Source organism: Mus pahari, chromosome 3 (assembly GCF_900095145.1).
Source record: "Mus pahari chromosome 3, PAHARI_EIJ_v1.1, whole genome shotgun sequence".
In the NCBI taxonomy this organism is placed as follows: Eukaryota; Metazoa; Chordata; class Mammalia; order Rodentia; family Muridae; genus Mus; species Mus pahari.
Window position 1 is genome coordinate 128,533,066 of NC_034592.1, and position 19,422 is coordinate 128,552,487.

The window sequence follows — 19,422 nt, forward strand, 5'->3', positions numbered from 1 at the left end:
TTTCCTTTCCTTTTTCCTTTCCTTTCCTTTCCATGTTCTTGCATGAATAGAGCAACGTTAGATAGCATTGCTAATGAAGGCTACTTTTTTAGTTGTCTAGATTGTAACGGTATAATTCAATATTTTTCTTCATTTAACACGTTGTTTGTAGGTGTCAAGGAGATACCAAGTTAAGGAAGTCTTCTACTTTTTGATTATTGATGTTTTCTTCGATGAATAGGTATTAAAAGTTTTCTTGATGGGTTTTGGACTTTACTGGCATGTCTATACGGGCTCATTCATTTGTTCTTCTGTGCATCTATTTCTCTGATTGATTCCGTGTGTCCGAGTTCCTGCTTTTGGATGATGGCATATCTGAGTCTACCCATCTTGTCCTCATATTAGATACCCATTTGATAGTGTATAAAATTCTCCAGGTATTTACCCTCAGAATGCTTGTGTAGACTGTCACTGTCTAGAGTATTCAGTGCCACTGATTAAACGTAGCTGGAGGACAAACCCATCCCTAATCCTCTGCAAGCACAAGTGGATTGGTTTGGTCTTTCTTGAGTCTTTTGAGAGTTCTTGTCCATTTGTTTTGCTTTTGGAGAGGTGTTTTGGTTTGGTGTTGGATGGTTGCTTCTGTTTGCTCAACATAGACATCCTGAGGTTTTATCCAGGAGTACTTACATTTTGCCTCTGGAGGAAGCATTCTTCTTCCAGTCATTTCTTGCCTTCTATTTTCTTCAGTCTCTTAGGTGAGTTTGGGATCTTTTGAATTGATTCTTCAGTGTCTCTTGCTAGGAAGAACAGACAGGCCGACTGATTGATGAACTTCTTGTTCGTCGCCTGGAGCTATTCCCTTAATGTAGTTTTCTGAATCTCTGATTTAGTCTCTGACCAGGATTTTAATACTATCTAGGTCTTCATTGAAACCTGTATCTCAGAGTTACTAGATTTAACTTCCAAGTCTTTCCCTTGTTCACTTACAGTTTCTTCTGTATATCCAATTACATTATCAGCAAGATTTCTCTTGGGAACCTGTGGGGGTATTATATGGAGTTTAAAAAATTCTCCCCTGTCCTCATGATTACCCCTTCCTCACTGTAGCAAGCTGTGCGTTTCTCCCCTGTAGTCATCACGTTGCTGTCCTTACAAGGCTGGCTATGTCATCAATGAAAGATTAAATAGCCATGTTGGGTGGCCAGCATGGCTGTCATTCTCTACTCCCTCCTTGAACTGCTGGCAGGGATGCCCACCTGTCCTGTTGGGAGGTGGGCAGCCATTCTTTGACTTCCTCTTGAATACATGAATGTAGTAGCAGCAGGCAGGCCGGGACCCAGAGCAGACCAAGGTGGTAAAGATCTAACCAAGACATTTGTTTTTCTTTCATGGTAACACGGCCTTACATTTGGCCCCTCTTCCACCCATTATTCTTTAGAAAATGTTGTTAAGTCAAGGGATTTGGGAAGAGAATAAAATGATAGCTGTTATGAGCTTGCTGAAGTCTCTGCTCTTGAAACTGTGTTTTTCCATCGTGGGTTTGCAGTAGAGTCTTGCAGGCCATATTTGTTAAAATTTAATGTTCCTGTAATCAAGAACAGTCACATTCACCTCGGATTATCCGCCTCCCTTCTCTGCTCTCAATAGTGTGTACCAGAGAGGCGAAGGAGGCCAGACTGCAGCAGTACAGGGCATGCATGAGCCCTGACTCCACCGTAGTGTGAGGAGACAAGAGGCCCCTGGAACAGGAGCAGTGTACCCAGGATTCCCCCTGCATGTGAATATTTGTGAATCCCTTAAATTACCCCCTATTGCATAAAGCTGCTACCATCACAAGAACAGTAAGGAATGCCCTGCTTGGACTCTTTCTTGACAGCCCAGTCATGTGCCAACAGGTCCGACTCTGAAATGGGATGTTTCTACACTAGCAGGTGATCAGTAACAACCCCAGGACACCAGTGAGTCTGTCTACTGACTGGCTCTTGAATAACCTGTGCCCAGTCACTTGTACTGGCTCACTGGTGTTCCTGGTGCCCAGAAATGTTCTGGGACTGCTCTGCTCTGCTGCACCTGACCAGGAACCCAAGGCTCACCATGGTGACAGTAACCAAAGGCATAAGGAACAAATCCACTTAGCCATTGTCTTAGGGTTTTATTGCTGTGAAGGGACAACATGACAAGGTCAGCTTTTATGAAGGAAAATATGTCACTGGGGCTGGCTTACAGTTTCAGAGGTCTAGTCCATTATCATTATGGTGGGGAGCGTGGTGGCGCACAGGCAGACCCGGTGCTGGAGAAGAAACTGAGAGTTCTACATCAGGGTCAGCAGGCAACAGGAAATGAACTGGCTTGACCTTTATGAGAACTCAAAGCCCACCCCCTAGTCACAAACCTCCTTTAACAAAAGCCACTACCTATGGACCTATGGGGGCCATTTCCTTTCAAACCACCATAGCCATCTTCCACAGATAGATCACCAGAACATGCCCATGCTTTCTGCTTTAAAAGAATTTGTAAGCCAAGTGTGGTGGTGTGGGTATACCCGTAATTCCAGCACCAGGAGGCTAATCTTGGATACATGGTGAGTTCAAGGTGAACCTAACCTTCCTAGAAGACCCTATCTCAATAACCAAGGGCTGTGGAAGTAGCTTAGGAGTAGAGCACTTGCCACACATGCTCAAGACTCTCAGTCCAGATCCTAGAAAATAGAATTAAAGAGAAGATGATGAATAATGGAAGAAACAAACATATTTCTCACTATTGCTCTTGAAGCAGTTTTTTAAAAATGTGTGTGTGTGTGTGTGTGTGTGTGTGTGTGTGTTTACTTGCTTGTTGTCCTTGTGGGTGCATATGTATGTGCATGTATGTGGAAGGACAGCCTCGGGTGTTATTTCTTAGGAACAGTCCCCCTTGTTTTCTGAGAAAGGGTCTGCCATTGGCCTGCTACTCTCGGAGAAGCTAGGTAGGCTGGCTACAGAGCTCTAGGAGTCCTCCTGTCTCCATCCTCTCAGCCCTGTGACCGAAGCACACACTATCACTCCAGGCTTGTTTGCGTGGGATCTGGGGGAATCAACCCAGGTTCTTATGCTTTCGTGACAAGAACCTTGCCAAGTGAGCTATTCTTAGCCCCACCTTAAGTTACTTTATAATAGCTGTTTATCTCAACACCCATGCATATAGTTTGCTTAAAACACCATTTCTCTGCCTCTTCTCTAGGATATAGAGTACATACGATCTCATTATAACATTGAGGATTTCATCTACTTCAGTCACCACCAGCAGGAAGAACATGGGCGCTTGAACCATTTTGCCCTGAACCCCATTTTCCGACACTACACCAAGTTTTTCCTAAAGGAGATCCTTCGCTTAGGCCATAAGTCATGTCTCTACTATCCTGTGTACTCACAGATCCGGGAAGGCAAGGTAAGAAGATGCTGACACATGGGTATTTGTGGTAGCATCCTTTGTGCACCGCATCTTATTTGTTCTGATGACTCGCTGTAGTGTGCATCCAAGTTTCCACCGGCCATATTCAACTAGGCCATTTGCTTCCGGTTTCTGAAATGCCCAGAAACAATGTAATTAGACGAATTTGCTGTTTTTTTTTTTTTTCCATATTGACAAAATGGCAACAGAAAACTGAAGGAAAAAAATCACTGTAAGACACATGAACAGCACATCATTTCTCACAGTGCAGAGCCAAACTGATCCATCCCATCGTGTTCTTTGAAACAAAGAACCCCCTAGAAATGAGTAGAGTAAATGAGTAGAGTTCCATCCTTTAAAACTGGTGTGTTTTACACCACATCCCAAATAAAATTTATGACCATTTCCATAAAAGGAGTGGATGAAAGGTGGAGATTTACAGTTCCGATGGAACTCTCCATAGGGAATACCTACATATTCCACCTTATACTTGGTATACTTCCATAGAATGATGAGGTCATAGATACCCAGTGCGCCCCAAATGTTCATCTCAGCTCCACATCCTCCTCTACCCTGCTTCTGAGTGTTCATTTGCCATGCAGGCTGTGGGTCTGCCTTTTCTTTCACACACCTTCACCTACTGTCTCCTGATTGTTCCCAAGTAAGTCTATTCAAGCCAGATTCCCAAGGGGTGGTTTTCGGAAAACTGGTCCCACGGGTCAATGACATTGGTCCTCTTGGTCTGTCCTCTCAACGTGAAGGGTTTCAGCGACCAGGCCGAGTGGATATTGTCCCTTCAGTTTCTGGTCATGGCCTCAGGCCTTCCCATGATCTGCCAAGAGCCCTTGACACTGTTAGGTTTTCTTGGTGTCCATGAGGGCTAAGTGGAATTTTTCAGGTGCTCTCAGGTATCAATGTATTTCTTAGCGCATTGGCACACACACCTATCATGGCTGTGCCTGGGTATTGTCCTGAAGGGATGCCTGTGGGAAAGACACAAGGGCAGTGTGGGAATTGTAAGGGAAAACCATGGACCCAAACAATTTCCTTCATTTTACACTTGACTGCATAGCAACTGTGTGACCTTCCAGGTGTGATATTAAATTCTTAGTTTCTGTTTACCATGCTGCCAGTACATGTCAGGTTGGAGCAAAGTCCATTTGCATCTGTAGTAAAGACATTTTGGACATTGCACCTGTGTCTCCTTACCAAGCTGCTTGTAAGTCACCGGAAACAGGTTTTCTTAGTCACACTGCTGGTTGATTTACGCATGCTCATTGTAAAACAAGAGTAAGAAGCTGTCCCAAGTCTTTCGGTCAGGATTCCCAAATTCTGCTCCAAGTCCTCTAGCAGTGAAATTGAACTGTCTGTATCTCACTGTAGTGTGGGCCTCTCCTAATCTCGTGAGAGGACCTGCATCAGGACATAGACCAGAAGTTCTCAGCCCATGGCTTGTGACCCCCTGGGGCTCAAATATCAGATATCCTGCATATCACATGTTTACGTTATAACTCACAACAGTAGCAAAATTACAGTTATGAAGTAACAATGAGATAAATTTATGGTTGGGAGTCCCCACAACACAAGGAACTGTATCAAAGGGTCGCTGTATTAGGAAAGCTGAGAAACACAGGCATAGACAATCACAGATATTATACACACACACACACACACACACACACACACACACACACACACACAGAGCACCCTGGGCAGGGTTTCCTGGGTACTGCTTCTCAGTAATGTGTGAAGTCAGGGTATGAGGTGCAGTGGTTAAAGATTCTAGAAAGCATTTCTAGAAGCTTGTAAAATATGTCCGTGGCTATTTATAAAACAGCACATGAGTCGTCTGCAAATCGTCATATTTATTAAAGTGCAGCTACTGTTCTGCTAGACTTCTTTGCTCTCTGGCTCTAATTCAACATAGATACATCATTGCCATGGCTTTTCACACTTTCACCCTTGAGGTTGACATGATTTCTTGACCCTGAGGTATTATTATTATTATTATTATTATTTCCAAGATTTCATAAATGTCAGTCACCATTCTCTGTCAAGTTTTAAAAACTAGGTTAAATGAATACTTAAAGCATTATTATACAAATTATTTATCACCTATTTCAACAAGCATAAATCTGGTTCATGTTTCAGTCGTACTACAAATCAAAATCATTCGCTCCTCCTCTCCTGTTCCCCACATCCCAGTTCTTTTACGAGACCCTCATTTTATTTTTTAAAAAAGCCAAAGTAAAATTACTGGAGCGCTTTCACATCTGGGTGAGGTTGCCCCTGGATGGCATTTTCATCTATGTGTGTCAAAGCATCTTTTGCCAAACACACAAAGGTTAACAGGACTCAGATAACACAGCTTAATGGGGTCAAATCAAGCTGATTCATGATCACTATGGAGAGGGATATTCTCCTGGGGGAAATACTTGTACTGAAAAATCCCATAAACCAAACCACTTGTTTATCTGTCATTCCCACAGAGATAGTAATGTAATTACCCTCATAATTATCTTCATTAGTGTGAGGCATTATCTGCAATTCATTCCTCTGCTCGAAGAGTATGTTTGTTTATTTGCTGATTTTTTTTCTCCCCTCCCCTCTCTGACTTGGCCGAGTTAAGAGTTTTGTATTTGTCAAGCAGCACAAAGACATCTGCGCTGTGCCTCTGACATTCTCTCCCCTAAAATAGAGATGGTTGTCTTTCAGCTCCAGAGCTCTTACTCCCACTCCCTGACATCTGCCCTTCATTACTTGGTTCCCGTGCGACCACGACGACAGATTGTCTATCCTCTGGAAAAGCTTGGCATAAACGCTCCATCAAAGGAGGTCTCCAAGGATCAGGTGGGTAGCAGGGAGGCAGGCAGGGAGGCACGGTGCCAGCTCCCGCGGGCTTGGCAGATGGGGTGGCAGCCCTGTCTTCACCAAGCAGGCTGCTTCTTAATTACAGGGAACCTGGCGCTCATACCCTTACAGGCGGCGCCCTGCTAGGGCTCCCTGCAGCCTTGCCCTCAAGTGCTTATTTCATAGAAAGCCTAAAACAGTAGCCACATCCTCCTTCAGAGGATACAGCAGGGGCACTTCGTGTGTTGTTGTTGGTCCCTGGACAAATGAGTGGCCTAGAGCCATGTGCACCCCAGCATATTTTTATCTTCCTTCCCCATCCTCAAAAGAAGAATCTTCCTTTCAATTGATCGTTCGCTTCTAAGTCAGTCAGTGGGCTTTTTGCTGTCAGGACAAAGTTGACAGAGAAATGCCGTGTTGGAGATGTTGGGTCTTAAGCTGGCTTTGTTTGTTTGTTTGTTTGTTTGTTTTAAACATGCACACGTCAAAGTGGGAAGTCAAAATGAGCCTTGTTCATTTTACCTACCTCGAGGTAAAAAAACAACCCTGGGATGCCATTGAGACCAGACAAGAAAAGGGGTTGGAACCTATGTGTAAATGTTTGTGAATGTGAAAGGCAAAGCCTCGCTTTGGTTGTAATTTAAATGGACAGCATAACAGTGTGAACTTGACCAACATGTAGGTTTCCAGTGTTCTGGGTACTTTGAGTTTAAGTTATTTTAAAAACAAAATATCTTAGTGGCTAAGATTTGCTCTTTCTGAAAGCTAAAAGAGGAATGTGAGTGTGTGAGCGTTTAAAACATTGAGCAGAGGAGTTGCCCCTCAGGGATGAGGGGCCGCCTCAGCCTGAGCACAGAGGGAGGGTACAGACACCATGTTCCCAGCTCAGCCTTACAGGGGCAGAGACGGGGCTGACCCAGCCCAGAGGCCTCTTCAAGTCTGGCCTGATCCGTAAATTGGTAAAATAACAAAATTCATACTTATCTCCTAACAATTACAAATTGTTGCTCATTGAAAAAGAACGGCAGATTGTTGGTTTTAACTTTTTTTTATTATGAAAAGTGACAAGCAGATTCAATTATAATAGAAGATAGTTTCCTACCCACCTCCCCAGCCCCCCGTGAGTGAGAGACCTTTCCCTTATAGGTTTTTTTTTTTTAATGTTCAATCTTTCCTAGTTTTAATAACATTAATTCCTGGAAAGAAATGGGATTATGGGATTTAAAAAGCGTAGACAGACACAGTCCAAGTTCAGTTATGCTACTGTTAGATTTTGCGGACAGAGAATCAGTCCTTCCAGTTGCTACAGAAGCTTCCGTGTGCTCAGGTCTTCATAGACCAATTTAGTTTACACATGGCTTCTTATTTCAAACCTCCCCTGGAGGACCACCAAAATCCCCATCGACTCAGCAGCTGAAAGCAATGATGTGTTCGTGGACAATTTGGTTCCTACGGATCAGAGGGGAGGAGCCTCAGGAGGCAGAGGGCATGAGCTCACCACATGATGCTTTGCAGCGTGAGTGTCAGATCCAGGAAAGGTAAGAGAGCCTGACCCTTTTTCTGAAAGGCCTTCACCTAGACAGGGCTCAGTCAAGGGACGGCCCTTTGCATAGTGGGGCTCCTGTGACTTCCGTCAGCGCTCTCGAGGAATGAGTGGGAGTGTTGGAGCTTCAGGGGAAGCATTCAGAGTGGTTGCTTGGAGCAGAAACGTGTTGTTTCAAGTGTGCAAGACACCCCAGTCTGTCCTCTGCCCGCCACCTCTGGAACTGGGCCACCCTGAGATGAACTGGAACTCCAGGTGTAAAGAAAGCCAAAGAAAACATTTCGTTTCATTAAAAAATGATCCTTGCATTACTTCCCAGGTCGGTGTGATTTGAAATCATTGCTTACATGTAATAACCCTTTCCTGGCCATGTCAGGATGTGTGACTCCTCCTTAGTCTAGTCTAGAGTCCTGGCCCATGTACAGGCACAATGGAGACGGAGAGTTTCAACCTGGAGTCTAGGAAGGAAAACCCTCATTGGGCTGTTGAGAAGAACAGTGGTGTGGGTGTTTGCTTACTGCCTAATGCTGTGGTGTTTATGGTGCTGGTGAATTCCGACTGGTTAAGAATGCTTCTACCATTGCTGACCACATCCAATCTTGACATGTGGCTTTAAAGATTAAGATTCAACAAGGGATTGGGAAAGTAGGTCGGTGGCGTTTAGCCTATACAGTACCTGCAGTTAGACTGTCAGCTTTGCATAAAACAAAGAGGCGTGCAGGTTTCAAGACCAATGGATAATGTCTGGACTGGGGACACAGCGGGTGGAAGAGCAATTGTGGGAAAGATTTCTGTTTGATGCCCAGCACTGCCACAAACCACACAGCAGCAACACCACAATGGAGTAATCATGTTGAAACAGAAAGGAAAGGATCAGTAACATTGTAACTAACCCCTCACAGAATGGACCTAGATACTCAAAACGAGGCGAGGCGCTGATTTATGTGGAAGGCTTATGTTTTTCCTCTTTTCAAAAAACATTTTAGATGTGTTTAACACTTTAAACAATTGTCTGAGATAAGTTGAGCATAATAGGATTGTTCCGAGAGGAATTTCAATGTATTCCTAGCACCCCTGTGTTCAAGAAGAGCGGAGAGAACTCCAATGGCGGAAGCACGCAGAGCTGATAAGCACCATTTCTCACACAGTTCCCCGGTCCCTGCAAGCCTCTCATTCCTTGGCCACGTGCATCAGCTTCCACGCAGTTCGGTGTCTTTTCTCTCCAGTCACTTGCTTTTCATGGCTTTTATCCTGCTTAGAGCATCTCTGAGTAGCTGTCGGTCCCTCGCTTTCACCTAGGAAGCCAATCTTCAAGGGGGCAGATCACCCCAGGCATGAGTAATGGGATAGAATGCCTTTCATCTCCATGGGTTGCCAATTTGAACCTGGCACAAGACAGCAGTGATTCAGATTCATCACTGCGTGGGAAGGCAATGTGTGCTCTCCCTCTCCTCTGAGTCCTCCCTTCCCTACCCTGAGGCCATAGAGCTTCTGCATTATTTGGGTATGCACCTTCCCAGTGGCTTCTATTAATAGACAGCTCACTCCAGAGAAGATCATAGGAAAGCACTTCAATGCCTTCATCTTCATCACACCTAAAAGTTGGCCCCTAAGAGTCACAATAATATCTCTACGGTCGTCCAATAGGAACTCATGGATAAGAGAGAAGGCTTTTCCTGGTCAAGGCCATAATCTACACAATAGGCTTGGAAGATTCTCATCCAGTTTGAATGAGCCATCTTGGCATGCGAATTTATGTTCTGAGCTATTGTTACAGAAACTTTCATTTAGATGGGTCGCCATAGCTTACCATCGTGAGCACTGTAATCCTGAGAAATACTCCAAATTTGCCTGAATTCTTTGTACAGACAAGCTAATTAAAGATTGGGCAAGTTGCCTTTCTCGTACTTTGGAGATCTGCGGAGAAGGCATATTTTTTATTTTCTGCCTGTACCCTAGAGGGATTTCAAATTGACTTTGTTACTGTCACTGCTCTTGGGAAAGCTGCCAGTATATTTAACAATATATCAGTTTTTTATTTAACTTATTTCTTTCATGCATTTAGGTGTTTTGCCTTCAATTATTTCTGTGTACCATATGCTTGCAGTACCTTCAGAGGCCAGAAGAGAGTGCTGGATCCCCTGGAGCTGGAGTTACACACAGTTAGGAGCCTACATGTGGGGGTACTGGGGGAATGAACCCAGGTCCTCCATAAAGCCATCTGCCCAGCCCCTTACTTACAGAATTAATGGAGGTAGGTGAGGGAGGGGGAAGGATTGTAAGGGCTGGGACTCGCTAGGATAGGACTTGCATCTGTAGAGTTCCAGGAGTGTCTGAGCTTCACGTCCTCGCTACTTCCTCTTGTGGCGGTTAACAATTATTTATAAAGCTAAACTCCAGAAATTCGCCTTGGAATCCACTATGTTTATCATTCACAAGAGCTCTTACGGTCCATTCTATTCTAGTCTTTGTCCTGATTTAGAGTGGTCACGGAATGAAGGTATGCTCTCATCCCCATCTGAGAAATCATGCTTTCAGAGTGGTCAGTTCCTATGTTTTTTTGTTTTTTTGTTTTTTTTCCCTTCTGGTTGTAATGACAACCTGCTGAAATCTGAACTAACTTCTTTAGATGCCTCCATGTAGATTCTCTGTGTTTGTTTTCTCCACATCTCCCTTTGTCCTTGTACAAGAAAAAGCAGCAGTGTATCTAACCCCCACCCCCCAGTTCCCATCCCTCCCCCCCCCCCCCCAGAGCTAAGTGTTGGCCCACCCTTTCCTGGTACGTGATCTCAGGAAGATGTCGCTGGCTGGCATTCAGTTACCCTTTGAATTGCCCCTTTTTATCTGGGCTGCTCTTCCCCAGTCCAGCTATAATTACCATCTGATGGACGGTTACTGGATCCTGTTGCACTTGGGCATCTGCTGCCTTGGGAAATTGCATTATTCTCCCAGCACCTGCTAGGTTTTCCCCAGAGTAATTGTTTCCCAGCCCCTTCCTTAAACGTGGTAACCTCCACTCACAGTAGTCAGACTTCCCTTAGTCATAGTAGTGCTTGAAGTATGTAGTATTTAAAAAAAAAAAAAAATCAAACAAAGAAACCAACCAACCAGACAGCCAACCAAAATCCACAGTTTTTTTTTTTTATTATCTCATGAGGAGATGATTCTAAAATTGTAAACCTGTGTTTTTCAGCACCATCTATGCATTGATCCTTATTAATATCACCACAGTGAAGTTTCCCAGACATGAAACGAACCAACTTTCAGTCACTACAGGGGTCTGGTTGACTTTTCCAGCCCTGTCCTCGACCTCGTTCATGCTACTCCTGGGAAATACGTTTCCTTAGAATGGTGGGGAACCCTTTCCTCTGTGACTTGTAGAGAAATTTGTATAAATTCCTTCATGGGCTCCCTTTTTCTCGAATAATATACCTTCTGTGTCACTTTCCCCAATGCTTGGATGATCCTTAGTTAAATATAACATGCTGGGTGTATGCAGGGATCAGACTGGCTTTTAGACCCGAGGTTTGTCCTCGTGACTCTCACAAGCCTTTTCCCTCAGACAGTGATGCTGAGCATCTCTCCTGTGGTTACTGTTGGCTGAGATCTGGTTGGCAGTTTCCTGTGAACTCATCTTATGTAACTGTCACACCAGCACTTAATGTTGTGACCATCTTCCTCATAGAGCTCTCTCTCTCTCTCTCTCTCTCTCTCTCTCTCTCTCTCTCTCTCTCTCTCTCTCTCTCTCTGTGTGTGTGTGTGTGTGTGTATGTGTGTGTCGGGTGGGGGTGACTTGTTCAAAGACTGGTTTATTGACAGCTGTTCCCACCAGGTAGCTAATTGCCTAAACTCATTCTTAGCCATGACTTTCGGAGTTTATTAACTAACATGTAAATCCAACACCACGGCCATTCTAGGAAGCTAGCAAACAGAAAGTAGACAGTTTGACACTAAACTTTTTTAATCCCCCACATCTTTAACACCAGCCACCTTAATCAAAACGTGACCCACAGACTTGCCAGGACCTGCCCCCCCTCAGCCCCCAACTCTAGCTGGTTTCTGCTTTTAGTGTCAATCCCGTACCAGCCTGACTCTGGCTGAGGAGGCTGTGGAGAAGCAGACATCTGGGCCAGGCTGGTGTGCTAGTCCTGTTTTGAGACATCAATAGATGGAGGGTGTCTATAATTCTCTCTGTGTTGTATCAGCATGCGGTTACAAGCCTTTCAGAATTGTGGTGGCAGCTGCTATGGAAAGAAGAAAAATATGATCCCATATGGTGGTTATATTACAAACTTCTCAAGATTCAGCTCTATATTGAATGGTGCTCAGCAGTGTTCTTAGCCTATTGCAGGAGTGCCTGATGGTTTACTTGAGGCGCTAGCAGCACAACCGACAAATGCTGGGTGGTATTTAGGAGTCAGGCCGTGAGAGGATGGCAAAAGGATGAGAATAAGTTGTGACATTGATTTTTCAGTATCTCAGGAGCATTACCAACCAGCGTCAAATCTCATCATTTCACAGAATAATTGGTTCAGAACAGCCACCCTTCGACAAAACTTTAGTGTGATATAAATAATAGGTAAGTTCAAGAAATAGAATGTAGATCTACACACACACACACACACACACACACACACACACACACACCCTGGTTACTTTTCCATTGCATGTCTGTCATGAAGGGGAAGTCATAGCCATAGGAGCTGCAGGCAGCTGGCTACATTGCATATTCAACCAAGAAGCAATTGTAATGAATGCCTGTGTTCATCTCACTTTCTCTTTTTTATTTAGTCCAGAATCTCAGCCAAGGGAATGGTACCACCCAGTGTGGGGAGGTCTTCTCACCTCAGTTAACCTAATCCAAAAAGTCCCCACAGGCATATCCAGAGGCCCATCTCCCAGGTGATAACTGAGCTCAGTCACTGCAATACCTTACAAGCTACAGTTTAGTATGTTCACGGAATTATGCAACCATCACCACTGCCTAAATTTTTAGTATTTTCTCTCTTACCCTTGCTTCCTACTTGGAGTCTCTGTCAACCACAGATCTACTTTCCATCCCTTCAACTTACCCATTTGGGATACTTCGTACAGCACGTGATACTTTGTGACCAGCTTCTTTCACTCTCAGAGTGTGGTAGCGTGTGTCTGTACTTTAGTCCTCTTTATTGCTAAATATTATATTGTATGGATAATGGCATAGTCTGTTTTTCTTCAGCTGTTGAAAATTTGAATTGTGTCCACTTTTGGTGAATAACTATGCTATGAAAATTCATATATGTTGTGTGTGTGTGTGCGCGCGCGCGCGCGCGCGCGCACATGAGTGTGTCTTATGTGTCTTATCTGTTCATTTCACTGTATATCTTGGAAGTAGAATTGCTAGGTTTTCCCAGAGACTGCTCCATTTTGCAATCTCTCAGAATACTAGATTAGATCTAGTATTCTGGCCACTAAATAGTAAAATGCTGTTCCTCTTAGGGCCAGTGATATGGAGTGCTCCTGACGTTTTTCTGGTACTCTGAGAAAGCTTTATTCATATATGGGAGATTGAGCTGTTCATAAAGTTTCCGTTACTGTTTTTTAAAAGCAGAGATATTGTTAAAATATGGTTTCTCCTGCTTGTGCCTGATCTATTCACCCAGACATGGGCTTCCTTTGATCCTGAAGCAGCATTTAGGGGAGACTGGGCTGCAGATATCCATCTGAACCCAAGAGGGAGGCAGAGAGGCCATCTATATGGCCAGAGCTGGTCTTTGTGTCCCAGTGACTTCTTTAGAGTTTGCTCTTGGAGAGGTAAAGATTGTCAGTGCCAACCGCTGGCTTGGCTTTGGGTATTTTGAAATATGGGGTGCAGTAAAATGGCAAAGGTGATTAGAGCTACAGATACTAACTGGAGAAGGTATAGCTTCCTACTTTATTTAAAATATCATGACAAAAAAAAAATCAGTACAGGTTTCTGGAAGGAAGAAGTAGACAAAACCAGCCCCAACTCCCCACTGTCTCTAATTGGCCACTCTGTGTAAGTGCTGTGGTGTTTAGGGGCCGAGGACACGGTACAGTCTGTCAAGTACACACGTGCAAGCATTAGGATCTAAGTTCAATCTTCTGAGCTCATATGAAAGCCAGGTATGGTGGTGTGCGCTTGTAATCTGAGTTTTAGGGAGACATCTCTGGGGGCTCTCTGGCCAGGCAGGGAGTCTAGCCTAATCCTTGAGTTCCAGGTTCCAGTGGTGGAAAAAGTCCCTGTTTAAAAAAACAAAACAAAATGAGGTGAGTGTGCCTGAGGAATGACACCCGAGGGTGACACCTGGCTTTTATGTGCGTGTGTGCTCACTCTCCTCCACCACACGCCTTCTCAAACACACACAAACCATCCACCACCATCGATGAGCTAGCATCGTGTGAGTGAGCGTGCGCACATGAGTTTGCGCCCCAGTTGACTGTGGGTTTCATGGCTCTTTGAGACACGCCTTTCCCCTCAATCTGTTGTGACTGTCTTCCTGTATCACCTAGCTGTTTGGCCCAGCCAAGCACTCCTCCAGTGGTGGGAGCTGCCCCTGCCCCTGATGAAGGAACACGGTCTTCTCCATCGGACCCCTCGTGTCTTGCTTTTATCAGATTATGTGACCCTCACCCGAGAGTTTGGGCAAGAAACCTGAGATGAGGGAGGGGTTTGGGGAATGAAGTGAGCACGGAGCCCTCAGGAATTGTGGGAACTGTCACAGAGCAGCTGCTCCATCTTGTTTCCTGTTGAGTGCGAGCATGCTCACTGTGTCTGGGTTTTCTTCTGTACCCAGACACAAAGTGGGCAAGTCCGTGACTTTTCTGGTCAGTTTTAGTTTATTGAAGCTCTGTGGGCCACTGCAATTCACAACACGTGATTATAATTCTATAAGCCCCTCTAATTTTTGTCTTATATGATGTTAGAAACTTGATTTCTATGCAAAGGTCAGCCAGCCTCCCTGCTCTGCTGCTGAAGCCAGAGACCAGGAGGCTCCTCTTTTACCAGGCCTCTCCCCACTCCCGCTTTAATGTTTAGCTGGCAGTTTTATTATTATCATTATTTTAAGCCTGTCAGTTTCTTTCTCTCTAGGAATTTAGAACTCTTTATGACTCTTCTGAAAATGGGACCGGGAGACGAAGGAACATGAACACCTCCGAGTCTGCCCCCAGAACAGTCCTACTGCGTGGGTAGGACTCCTATTCCTGTGGCGTGTTAGTGAGTTTCTTCAGAACCCCCACCCCCACCCCAGTGCTGAGGCCAGCACGCATGTATTCCCAGGCAGTCAGTCCACTGGCACTGAAGCCATCTCTGCTCCTTGAGGTGGTCCTACAGGAAAGGACCTAAATCAAGGCTCATCCTTTGGGGACTGGCATCTTTCACCAGTACAGGATAAAGACTGGCCTGTCATACCCAACCAATGGATGTTTTCACTACAGAGTCCTGAGGTGAAGCTCTGGAAGGCTTTCTGTAATTTGAGGCTAAAGGTGGGGCCATCTCATCTTTTCTCTGCAAGATGGAGTCTGGGGTCTCCAGACATAGAAGGAGCCAGTATAGCCAATATATACTATTGGAACTCTCCAGAAATCCAGGAAGATCTTTTTAAATGTTCCTCCTCTGACATTTTTTGAAAAGGGTTTTAAAAATGTATGTTAAGTATATGTCACATGTGTGCACATTCCTACAGAGGCTAGGGGAAGGCCCTGACATCTCCGGATTTACAGGCATGTGAGAGACATCTGATGTAGGTGCTGGGGTCTTAAGCCTCTGGGAGAATATTGAGTGTTCTTACCTGCTGAGGTGCATCTCCAGCACCAGTCCTTCGACATTATTAGGCTAAGTGAGAACTTTAAATGCATTTGCTCCACAGCTTATATCCCTCTTCTTTTTCTGTTTTATTTTTGTTGTTGTCATTTATTTGTTTGTTTGTTGTTTTGATTTGATTTTTAAAAAATGAAAACAATATATCACACTATAGCTAAAGCTGGCCTGGATCTCACTGTATAACCCATACTGGGCTCATCAGACTCATGGCAATCCTCCTGCCTCAGCTTCTTTTCCTCCTTCCTAGTATTGTAACCACTGCATTCCCTGTCACTGCAGGTAAGTGATGGAACCCAGAGCCTCACACATCAGCCTCTCATACTCTCACTGAGCTACCCTCCCAGCCCTAACTGTGACAGGAGGTGGGGGTGGCGGTCTGGGGAGCGAGCTATTGTCCTCAAGCTTCGGTGGTCTCGTTTGACATCTCTGAGATGCTATACTGACACAGGGCCTATGGCTTATCATTGCACTCAGTTCCCTTATATTGGCCACTTAAGCTTTTAATCTATCTCTCTCTACGTGTCTTTATCAACAATGCTACTAGGTTCAAACGCATTTGAGAGGATTTCTTTTGAATAAATTGTGGTAAATAATATTAATAGATTAAAGATGAAGCTACTGTCTCTTCAATGAAAAAAAAATCATTTTGTGATTTAAAATGAAAGTTTGTGTCTTAGTCAGGGTTTCTATTCCTGCACAAACATCACGACCAAGAAGCAAGTTGGGGAGGAAAGGGTTTATTTGGCTTACATTTCCATACTGCTTTTGATCACCAAAGGATGCAGGACTGGAACTCAAGCAGGTCAGAAAGCAGGAACTGATGCAGAAGCCATGGAGGGATGTTCTTTACTAGCTTGCTTCCACTGGCTTGCTCAGCCTGCTCTCTTATAGAACCAAGACTACCAGCCCAGAGATGGCACCACCCACAAGGGGCCCTCCCCCTTTGATCACTAATTGAGAAAATGCCTAACAGCTGGATCTTATGGAGGCATTTCCCCAGCTAAAGCTCCTTTCTCTGTGATAACTCCAGCCTGTGTCAAGTTGACACAAAATTAGCCAGTACAGCTTGTAATCCCTAACTTTGAAGGCTTATTTCTCTTCCTGATATGATGCTGTACCTAGGGAAACCATCACTGTACAGAGAATATGCTCATTCACTGTCAAACAGATTTTTCAGGGCAGCTGTGAATCATGGGAAGGCTTCTGCTTTTCCCATTTTCCTCTAACTCAGTGGCTCTCAATCTTCCTAGTGCCGTGACCGTTTAATACAGTTCCTCATAGTGTGGTGACCCCCACAACCATAAAATTACTTTTGTTGCTATTTAATAACTGAAATTTTGCTATTGTTATGAGTTGTAATGCAAATAGTTTTGAAGATACAGGTTTACCAAAGGAGTCTCCACCCACAGGTTGTAAACTGCTGAATAGCCCACAAGGGCTAACCCACTTTGAATCAAGTGATTTTATGTTCATAGACACATCTACTATTAGAAAGTATAATATATCTCTGTAGTGAGAATTTTGGTTTCTTTAAAAAGCACAGAAATATTATGGGAATAGGTTTTCATTTTAATCCCAGGGATGGGATGTGGGGCTGCCTCAGACTGTCCAAGCAGCTGACTTTGATTTGTCTCCTCCTGCAGGGATACAATTTTGCCAGTGACAGATAGTTTCTGCAGTTGTGTGACATTTGGAATTCTGGGGACTTTTCACAGGGTAGATAAATGCTAGGGCCCCCAAGAGGCCGGTGCATTGTTGGTTGTTGTTGGTGATGGTTTGTTAAATAGTCAAGCTCAAAGAAGAAACAAGAAGGAAAAAAATTAGATATCCTAAGAGCAAAGATCAAACTTGCTCCAAGGAGCTCGATGCCCCTCATCAGCAGGAAGTAGTCTATTGATGACATCATCCCCTTTCTCCTCCATCCTTTTTTTCTCTCCTGTCTCGTGTTAGGGGGTTGAAAGGATGGGAAAACGGTGGCGAAGGGTGGAGGAAAGAAGAACCCACAAAGTAGCCAAAGATGAGTTACTCATCTTCCTTTTAGGTTTTCATGGAAATTTTGCATGTTATAACTTGTTAGTAAATTCTACTTGAAAAAGATGGATATGATTTCTTGGAAAGCATAGAGGGGCAGGAAAGACACCTCAAAAGTCTTCCGCGCTGAGTGGTCTCCATGAACACAGCTGAGTTCACATACTAACATTACTGACACGCTCACCGCATCTGGAGGGAAAATGGAACTTGAGTTTGTCACAGAAACACAGCATGAAATCCTCAGTGTCCGTGCCTCAGACTGCCACCACTCTCCAGAGTCCAAGCTCTCAGCACAACCTTAGTCATGCCTTGGGACCACAGTTTCCTCAAGATCATGGATGCCATGATTGTTACAGTAACCACTGTAAGGAAGAGGAAGGCAAGAGTGAGCACGTGAAACAGGTGTGGGGGGACAGAATAAACACAGCGAGGAAAGAACATGGGAGCCATAAAGGATTTTTATTGCCATGGTTGGACTGCGACTTGTCCACAGCACAGGCAGACGTGAGCCACCCAGCCCAGTGAAACTTGGGGTAATAAACTTAGAGCACACCCTGTGCCATTACTTACTCCTACTTCCTGGGGTACTTGGTCCCTGCTCCCTTTTTGTGTAATTTAGTGCATTAACGTTATCACCACGGTGGCCATTGTGTGTTCAGCCAGAAGGAGCCGCATCCCAGAAGCATGCAGCTTGCAGCACCCTCTGGTCACCCTAGCCGAGTTCCCCTTACCAGATACACCCTCGCTTCACTCACTATTTACTGATCCCCAGGCTGGTGTTTTCATGGAGCCTCACACGCACATACACCTCTGCTAACCCATCACTTAAAAATAGAGACTACATCCTTGGCACTGAGCTAGGGGTGGGAGCTTGAAGGGACAGATGCAGTTCTTCCCACTGACCCTTCACACAGACACATTTCCAAACACCACATAAATACAACATCAATGATTTGGACTTTTCTTTCCTGATTATTTTAAAAGAATTTCATTCATGAAACCTATCAGATGCAGTAATTCCTATGCATCTTCTCTGTTTTTGTATGTATGTCTGTGAGGTGTGTGTGTGTGTATGTTTGTGTGTGTGTGTGTGTGTGTTCACGCATGGGGGAGTGCATATGCATGTGGTGCATGTGCATCTGCACGCTTGTGCCTGTGGAAGTCAGAGTGATCCACACTGAGTGTCTTCCTCAGTTCTTCATCTTTTTTTATTCATGTATGTGGGTATTTTTTTTCTGCATGTATGGCTGCATACTGTGTGCATGCATGACGTTTCATCACCATGAGCATTCCTGATGTCCACAGAGGTCAGAAGAGAGCATCCGATCCCCCTGGGACTAGAACTGTGTGTAGTTGTGAGCTGTCCTGTGGGTGCTGGGAATTAAACCTTGATCCTCTGGAAGAATAGCCAGTGCTCTTGGCCTTTTCTCTAGCCCCTCCACCTTATTATTATTATGGAGCTTGCCAGTTCAGCCACATTGACTGGCTACAAGCTGTTCAGATCCCCCTGGCTTTGCCTTCCAGCCCTGGGATTACAGGTACCTTCTGCCACGTCTGGCTTTTTATGTGGGTTTTAGTGATATAAACTTGGGTCCTGTGTTTATATAGCATGCACTTTACCCACTGAGCTATCTCCAGGGCCCTCTACTATATTCTTAAAGCAACCCTCCCATTCTTTTGAGCACAGCTTGCTCAAAGTATAGCTAGTCTGTCTGTCTGTCTGTCTGTCTGTCTGTCTGTCTGTCTGTCTCTCTCTCTCTCTCTC

General features: G+C 44.6%; 1 protein-coding gene across 1 annotated transcript in view; it reads left to right on the plus strand.

Annotated features, from left to right (window-relative positions):
- Cfap61 (cilia and flagella associated protein 61) overlaps nt 1–19,422 on the plus strand; it is a 276,129-nt gene that overhangs the window by 101,527 nt on the left and 155,180 nt on the right. The window contains exons 17-18 of the mRNA XM_029536666.1: nt 3,199–3,405; nt 6,124–6,258. Of these exons, the coding sequence (XP_029392526.1) occupies nt 3,199–3,405; nt 6,124–6,258 (342 nt within the window). The remainder of the gene's footprint in view (nt 1–3,198; nt 3,406–6,123; nt 6,259–19,422) is intronic.